The sequence below is a fragment of the Morone saxatilis genome, unplaced genomic scaffold (genome assembly GCF_004916995.1).
Source record: "Morone saxatilis isolate NCDOM2014 unplaced genomic scaffold, NCSU_SB_2.0 Contig12, whole genome shotgun sequence".
NCBI lineage: Eukaryota > Metazoa > Chordata > Actinopteri > Moronidae > Morone > Morone saxatilis.
The window spans coordinates 14,741,329-14,749,628 of NW_023339674.1; the positions used below are offsets into that span (position 1 = coordinate 14,741,329).

Consider the following 8,300-nt stretch of genomic DNA (forward strand, 5'->3'; position numbering starts at 1 on the left):
GTGCGTGCGTGCGTGTGCTAACCCATAATATCAAGAGATTCCTGCATGGTTTTATAAATATGGCAGAGCATCCCCTTTTGACATGAAATTTTACCCTACACGCAATTGTTACAGTTCTGCCTCTCTCTCTCTCTCTCTCTCTCTCTCTCTCCCTCTCTCTCTCTCTTATCAACATCATTGTGAGAGACAGACACAATGTCCACAAAACATCACAGGTTGCGATTTGACTCGCAGACAGACAGCATTGTTGTCTTGGGTTAACTATGGCACACTTTCCACGCTGGTGGCGATTTGCATCTGTGCTCTGTGATCCACCCAGAGGGAATAGAAAGCTCTAATCTAATCAGCAGGTCCCTGAAGTGCTGCCCCTGAGCGAGAGAGAGAGAGAGAAAGAGAGAAAGAGAGAGAGAAACACAACAATAGGATCACTCTGCACCGGGCCCAGCTAGAGAGGGAAGACAGGATAGGGACGAAGAAGGAGAAGGAAAAGGAAAGGTGGGATTGAACAGGATTAAGATTGAAGAGGAGAGTGAAAGGAAAAGAGAGAGAGAGGTGGATGGGGTAATGAAAGGAGAGAGAGAAGAGGAAAGAGAGAGGTGATGGTAGGTGAGGTAATGAAAGAAAAGACATGAGGGAGGAAAGAGAGGTCAGAAGAAGTAGAGGAGGAAGGACATGAAAGTAACCAAAACAGGAAGGTGCATGAGAAGATCTGCTGTTAGAAGGACAAAGGTGAAAAGACTAATGAATAATTTTAGCCATAACAGTTTGAGTAATTTGGAAGTATTTCCACTGCAGTGACATTTTTCGACATAGAAGGAAATGTCACTGTGCCTGCTGGCTTTTTAATCTGTCTCTGAGAGTTTGAAACCTTTGTTCTTGGCTCAACGACTGCTCTTGTTCTGAGACTGAAGGTAACAGTTTGACCATTTATCATCATTATGAGGGGCAAAGGCAGGCTGGAACAGTGATTAAGAGCTGAATCTCCTGTTGATGATGCCTGTCATATATTGTGTCTTATTATACCTGCGCGCACACACACACACACACACACACACACATACACATACCATTTCCCTTGTCCCCAATCCTCAGTTCTAACAAGAATTATATCTCTGCCATTGACCCCTTGACCCTAAGTATCATTTTTACTGTTCAAAAGACAGACAGACCACCACTGATTATCTGGTCACCTTCTAAAACTTGTCCCTCAGCTATTGTGTGTCAGGGTCAAATGGCATATAGTTAATTCATTTAAAAAAATAAGGCTACACAGACATACACTTTATACAGTATGTTATTATAAGTCATGACTTTGCTATCCTGGGGGGGGAAATAATGTACTACGNNNNTTTTGTTATACAACCTTGTGTTGTATAATTATAACAGATTTCCTTGATTCCTCGATACACCATCCTGCTGCCGTAAATACTCACAAGAGGAATAAATATGTATTAATCCACAGCCAAAAATATACAAATGCATTATTTCCTCCTGTTTGACTTGTTTGCTAAACACTAAGACAAGTGTTTTTACTATATTTGTGAGACCCTTTAATTGATATAGTATTCAGTAGAAACTAATTGACGTACAGGATAAGGAAGTCAAAAAGATGGAATAATGCTGCACTCATGTCATATTGTTCAGACCAGCATTATTCAGCCTTGGAGTTGTAATTATGAGTCAGATGAGTCAATTATGAGTATCTCTCACTTAGCGTAAATAACTACAGAAGTATGAACAAACAGCTGGAAAGATGGCTGCAATGACGCACATTGCAGGTAAGAATGAATAGGGTCCAATGTTAATACTAATAAAATCAATTCAGTTATTTTAAATGAAGTTTTAACGTTTCTGCTTTAACTTGTTGACAAACTGCTGCATGCGTAACACAATAAAAGTAGCCAAATTAGTCTATTTTAATAAAGCATGAACACTCCCAAGAAACAGGATACTTTGAGGTTGTCCTGTTCTTCACGTTCTGCCAAAACTGCTCAAATACAACATGATGCATTGTTATTTTTATGTGGGATTTGTTGACAATAAGAAAAATATGGAATAATGCCAACCTATTAGGCTTTAGCAGATAGGACAGCTAGAGGTTGACAGGAAAGGGGGGAGATAGAGGAGGACGACATGCAGCAAGGGGCCACAGGTCAGACTGCAGCAAGGACTCAGCCTTTGGTACATGGGACCAACCTTATTCTTTAAGACTCTCTAAGTCCTCCCACCAATTCTCAACTTGGGGTTTAGGTACGTGTTGCTGGAGGCATGTTGAGTTTCAGTAGCTCTCTGGTCCAGGTTGATCAGAGCTGGAAGCCACCTGCAAGTTGAAAGATTTGATTTGCAGGTCACATGCTTCTCAAATCAATATCTCATCTTCTCATAATCCCCCTTTGGTACAATGAAAACATGGCACCCTTTGTCCACTGCCAACAAATAGGAGGTAATTGGTATTCTAGTAGCTGAAAAGTTTTCCTGTTGACTCTTGAGAACTTTGAGCAAAGTAATTTGCAATTTCTCTTACACCAAATGTTGGCAATATATATTTAGTTATTCCTGATATTATTCTTTGAGTTTGCACTCTGTAGGGTATTTTATTCTCCCCTCGTCACAGGTCTGTTGATGTAAATGCTTGTTTTTGTCTTACAGGATAACGAAGGACAGACAGCACTACATTATGGTAAGAAGGCTTCTCTTATTAATCTCTACGGTCCCAAAATGTTGTATAATCCCTTTGAAAAAAAGCACAATTTATATTCTTTCTCTGCGATAAAGCTTTTTGTAAGTGTCTATTTTTCAAATGGTGAATATCTCATTTTGGGGCAATACTCTTCACATTTGTCGTCCACTGACATCATTATGTTGTCTGCGTGCACTCTCTCTATATACAGGAGCACACCTGCTCTTTGCCCACATTTGTCTCAAATTTGTCATTTTTTCCTCCACTTCGCCCCACTCCCTCCCATCCATTCCTCATCTTTATTTTCCACTGTTGTTTTTCTCCCAGTTTCTCTCATTCCTCTCTTTGGTATCCTGTGGGTGCATATGTGTGTGTGTCCTTTGGTATGTATGTGTGGATGCTTGTCTGGTTTTGTTCCTGTCGCTGGCCGGGCGCGCGATTTTTTTCCGCCCGGTGGTGTCTCGGTTTTGTTGTGGCGTGTGTGGGTGTTTGTGTGTTGTTGTGTGTGTGTCGCGTGTGCTGTGCTTGTGTGGGTCGCTGCTGTGTCGTGGGGTGTGATAATCTGTCCAGGCCTCCCTGAGTGAAACAGCAGTGGTCTCTTAGACTCCCCTACCCTCTCATGGCCCAACGGACACATGGTCCCTGCCCAGGCGGCGCCGGCTTCCCCTGCCTCTGACGCCTCGTGCTTGGTGCTCTGTGGCCTGCCGGACATCCTGGCTGGCCGTTTTTGTTGTGTGTTGCGCTCTGGATTTGGGCACTGTTGCAGTCACCCCACGGAGATCCTGCACACGGCACACAAACACACAGCCACAGGAAGCCCCTCCGAGGATGGGGCATAAAAGTTATTGGTATCTGGGTTAACATAGCAGCGCCATGAACTCAAGAGACAATGTCCTGGCCTCGCTTTCCGGCCGGCGCGCCGTCTTTTTCTTTGGCCGTCGTCCGGCCCCGTTTTTTTCGTCCCGGGAGGTTCTTTTTTTTCCTTTTCCGCCCCGCGCGCCGCGGGCCGCAGAGAATGAAGAATTCATGTCCCACGCTCTCTTTGCACAGGGCTCTCAGTGGCTGCGTTTATTTTCAGGTGAGCTTAATTGAGGGTTTACTGCCTCACCATATAAATTCTCCTCCTCCTATAGCCCCTTGAGCGGCTAGCCATTTTACACGCTCATATCATATTAAGGCCCAGGCGTGATTGTTCCCTCCCACGTGCACAGCTTTTAGTCATCACATACTCTGGCTAAAGTACAAACTACGTAGAGTTCAACAACGAGCGAGCGACTGCATTTTGTCTTTTTTCTTGTGGCGGACATCACAATTAACGCCAAGCCTCTTGGGTTACGTCTGATTTGGCCTGAAAGATAAGTGCCTTGCTTATAGTGTTGATCACTCTAAACACCGCACACTACCTTCATAGACACAACTCAGGCCCCTTTCACACACTCGCATGGCTTTGTTTTTTTTTTTCACGTAGAGTGCTCATTTTGTTTTTTGGCCAGCTAGCCAGCCCCGCCAGCCACCCCTGGCTGGGAGGGTTAATATTTTGTCTCTCTTGTGTAATCACTCGTGTGTTGCTGTATACTATCAGCGATCATGGCGCAGCACAGAGTCCGCTCCTTTATATATATATATATATGGATCGCGAGCGATGACACGACAGATGAAATGTATATTGAACAAGAGACAAAGGTATGGATCGAAGATGGTGGGGGCGGGCAGCGCCGGTATTGTGTTGTGGGGGGGGGCAAGGTGCCAGAGGGGCGAGAGGTGCATCGGGAAAGCAGGGACCCGCTAACTGGGTTAAGAAAGTGCAAGCCTCCCCCTTTCCTCCCCCTTATACTAAGAGAGAGAAGACCCTTTTAGTGGGGCACAAATTGCCAATGGGGCAGAAATGAAGTGTTTGAGAGAACTACGGGTCCAGGCCAGTGTCAGTGCCGGGCCTGCAGATGGGCTTTTCATTAACTGCAGTACTGCACATACTTTATTAAACTACAGTACGTTGAAGAAAGGAAGGAGGCAAATTTACTCAAACCTGGTACACACCATCATAATAGTCCGACATGAGCTGTCGTGATCCATCTAATTCCCAGGTATTGGACATTTGTCCAGATAAGAATAAATAATAAATGGACAGTATAACGACACCCTGATTGCACCTTCATCGTTGCATCGAGACTAAGAGTCCACAGCAGTGATTCTTAACTAGGCTTCCGGGTGGCCCCATGACAATAAATTGATTCACACTGGAAATGTTTGGTTTAATTAGTATGTATGTTCAATAATGTCCCTCATCTGTTACTTGGGAAGTTGCAGCAATCTGTGCAGCGCCCAGAAGTAGTGACACTTGATTCACGTACACCTGACCTGTGCGGGGCTGCTGCAACTGGATTTGTCTCTTAGCAAAGATGAGTGAGGATCACAAACGTTTGACAGTTTGACATTGACAAATCAATGAAAAATAGAAAAATGTATTTGCCTATATTTTGCTACTTCATACCGGTTCTAAACCACTGTTTAATTTTCCAAATAAAAAAGTCCCTCCCAAGTGAAACAAGTTAAGTATCTCTGGTCTGCAGCCAGCATCCATACCAGCAGCTCTTTGAGACTGTACTTGCTGTAAATGCTAACTCTACAATGGCAACATGCTTACAATGACAATGTAATCATGTTGATGATTAGTTTCTATAAATCTGTATTCATCCACAGCTGGTTGGCCATGTTCACCATTTTAGTTTAGCACTAAGCTAATATTTGCTAATTAGGACTATGGATAAAGTTCAGCTGAGGCTGATGGGAATGCCATTAGTTTAGCAGGGATTTGGTCATCAAAAGAAGTACTGGACACATTAATAAATGTATCTGATGATGGCACCAGATATAAGGTCAAGGGATCACTAAAGTTATTATAATTCATCCAGAGAGGAACATAATGTCTGTATCAAAATTCATGACAATCCATCCATTAATTGTTTCAGTCAAACCCACAAATGTGAACCTCGGGGAATCACCGAAGTCAAAGTACAGTCATCTGGAAACCACGAACACCCACAATAAATTTTGTGCTAATCAACGCAGTAGATATCAAGATATTCCACTATATAAGTGAAAACTTTAACCCATTGGTCGCTCTTTTAGAAATGAAAGTGGATGAATGTCTGCACAAATTTTCATGGTAATCCATCCAGTAGTTGTCCATACGGTTAGCAAAAAGCTAAATGCCTTGCAGAAAGTTTGTCTAAATGATTGTCCTCTACGTCCTTTTTTCTCTTCTTTGCTGTGTTCTTCTCCTCCTAACTCCTTCATTGTTTTTTCTCTGTCCTTGTCGTAGCATCAGCGTGCGAGTTCGCCGACATCGTGGAGCTCCTGCTGAACGCCGGAGCCGACCCGTCCATCAAAGACATGGAGGGCTCTCTCCCTGAGGAGGTCACTGAATCCAGCGCCATCTCCTCCCTTCTGCGTCAGTATACCGCTCCAAAAGGCTAGATCTCCCCCCTACCTACCACCACTGGGTCCCTGCCTCTGTCCTTGTCTCACTCTGTTCATCCTCAGCAAGATTGCAAAGGTTTTATTTGACTTTATTTACAAATACTTGAGATGAGTTTGATTTCATTGACTTAGCTCTTTGGAACAATGGGGTGCGAACACTAGCCCTTCCATTTGATAAGACACATGAAATGAAGCACACCACATGTATTCATTTTCATCTAAATACTGAATATTGACTTTATATGCCCAGTAGGGTTGGGTGATATGACGATTACTGTGAGATGATAGAGCTCTGTCTACTGGTTGAGATTTTGCTGAGGCAGCTGTACCTTAAATATCTCCTCTGAGCAGGACTGCTTATTGGCAATACTGGAATGAATGTGCATCAGTGTGATGGAGTATCTGGATTTGTCAGGTATTTAAGCCACTGGAGGAACCAAACGCAGACATTCCCGTCCATTATATTTTATCTATAAACAGTATAAAATTTCTGACAAGTCATATCACAGTATATATATTGTTATTGTGATATAACATTACATACTGTAAGATTTTATACATATCACCCACTCCTACTGTCCAGGTCTGACAACCAGCCAGGCCTTTTAGTCTGGGTCAGCTCTCTCTGACCATTTATTCATGATTCAGTTGTGTTACGTTCAAGGAATGCTTTAATCATTTGTCATTTATTGCATTAAAGTCTTCAACAAATCTGTTCCCTTTGACTTGTTCTCTGTTCATTAGATAACATATAGTCAACATAAGACGGTGAGTGACTTTAACATTTATAGTGTAAACACACTACAAGTATACAGTGTTTAAATTAAATATATATATATATATATATATATATATATATATTTAATGCAGGAAACTTTGTCCCTGTTTCCTCCACCTTCACCAAGATCAACCTAAGAAGAGAAGGCCCGGGAAAGTATTTTTTTCTCAATGTAATCTTCCCACCTTTTTGGTTGACTCCCAGCCCATAAAAGCCTCCAATGACAAATTTTCTGCATCAACCCCTGAATGAAATTTTTTGAGGAAAAACGCCCAAAAACAATGAGTGGAAGGAAACCTTTTAGTATTTCAACATGACACTGAAAGCGCTAACAATCCCCACAAACGAGACCAAACAGTGAACCAATCTTATTTGTTTAAAATGAAATTCCATCACATAACAGCCATTAGGCCTGGTTCGGTGGTAAATCCCTAAAGCCTGTTTTTGGGGCCCCGGGTGTGTTCTCCTTCCGTTGCTTACTAAACCGCCGTTATTCTGGCTTTTTGAGGTAAAGAAGGTAGGGTGACCCGCAAAGTCCGGCGTTCCCCGGCTTTCGGTCTGCGGCCTTCTGACATAGGCCTTATTATTTGCTTTTTTTCCCATTTTAATGGCTTTCAAAAAATTTCCTCTGAAGTTTCAAACTTTTTTTGAACACTGGCAACCTCCCTACTCCCACACTCACACAACCACACAAGGCCAATTACTGGTTTAACCCGTTTCTTGAATTAATTTTATTGTTTATTTTTCCAAAAGGTGGAAAAGTAAAAAATACAATTTATTCAAGTAGTAAACTAGTACTAAGTTTGAAGTATTGGTATTTTCAACCTGAAGAAAAAGCTTTCCAATTTTTTGTTCAAAGTCTTTTATAACTTTTTAACCTTCTCCTGTACTTTGGGAAGGAAATCAAGTTGGAAGCATTTTTTTTTTTTTACCCAGACAAGTTCCCCTTTTATAGTGGTCCCCCAAAATGGAAAAAAAAAATGCCCCAAAATACAGAAAAAACAATTTTCAAGAAAGATAAATTAAAGCTGTAAAAAAATTATTTTCACCAAATTTTTTCACCAGAAGTTTAAATACAGTGGGTGGTAATCACAAACTGGGACCGTCTTTTTTTTAAAATTTTTGTGAGCGTTTCTATTGTTTTGTTTTGTTTAATTACATTCATTTTAATCAGGAGGGCTTTTTTGTTTTTTTGGTTTCACCGGAATTTTCCCAAAAAAGGTTGGGTTAAAAACAGAGGAAAACCAGTAGATTTTTTTTGCCTTTTTTTTCACAACCAGAACCATTTGAACATAATTCAAAAAAAAAAAGCACAGGTTGGTTACCTAATGAACAATCAACAATTGGCTCCGTCTTTCTGTT

At 41.8% G+C, this 8,300-nt stretch overlaps 1 protein-coding gene across 1 annotated transcript in view; it reads left to right on the forward strand.

Moving 5' to 3' along the window:
- acbd6 (acyl-CoA binding domain containing 6) overlaps positions 1 to 6,878 on the forward strand; it is a 33,057-nt gene extending 26,179 nt beyond the window's left edge. Inside the window, exons 7-8 of the mRNA XM_035653746.1 lie at positions 2,650 to 2,680; positions 6,003 to 6,878. Coding sequence (XP_035509639.1) covers positions 2,650 to 2,680; positions 6,003 to 6,157 — 186 coding nt within the window. The 3' untranslated portion in view covers positions 6,158 to 6,878. The remainder of the gene's footprint in view (positions 1 to 2,649; positions 2,681 to 6,002) is intronic.
- The last annotated feature ends 1,422 nt before the right edge of the window (positions 6,879 to 8,300 follow it).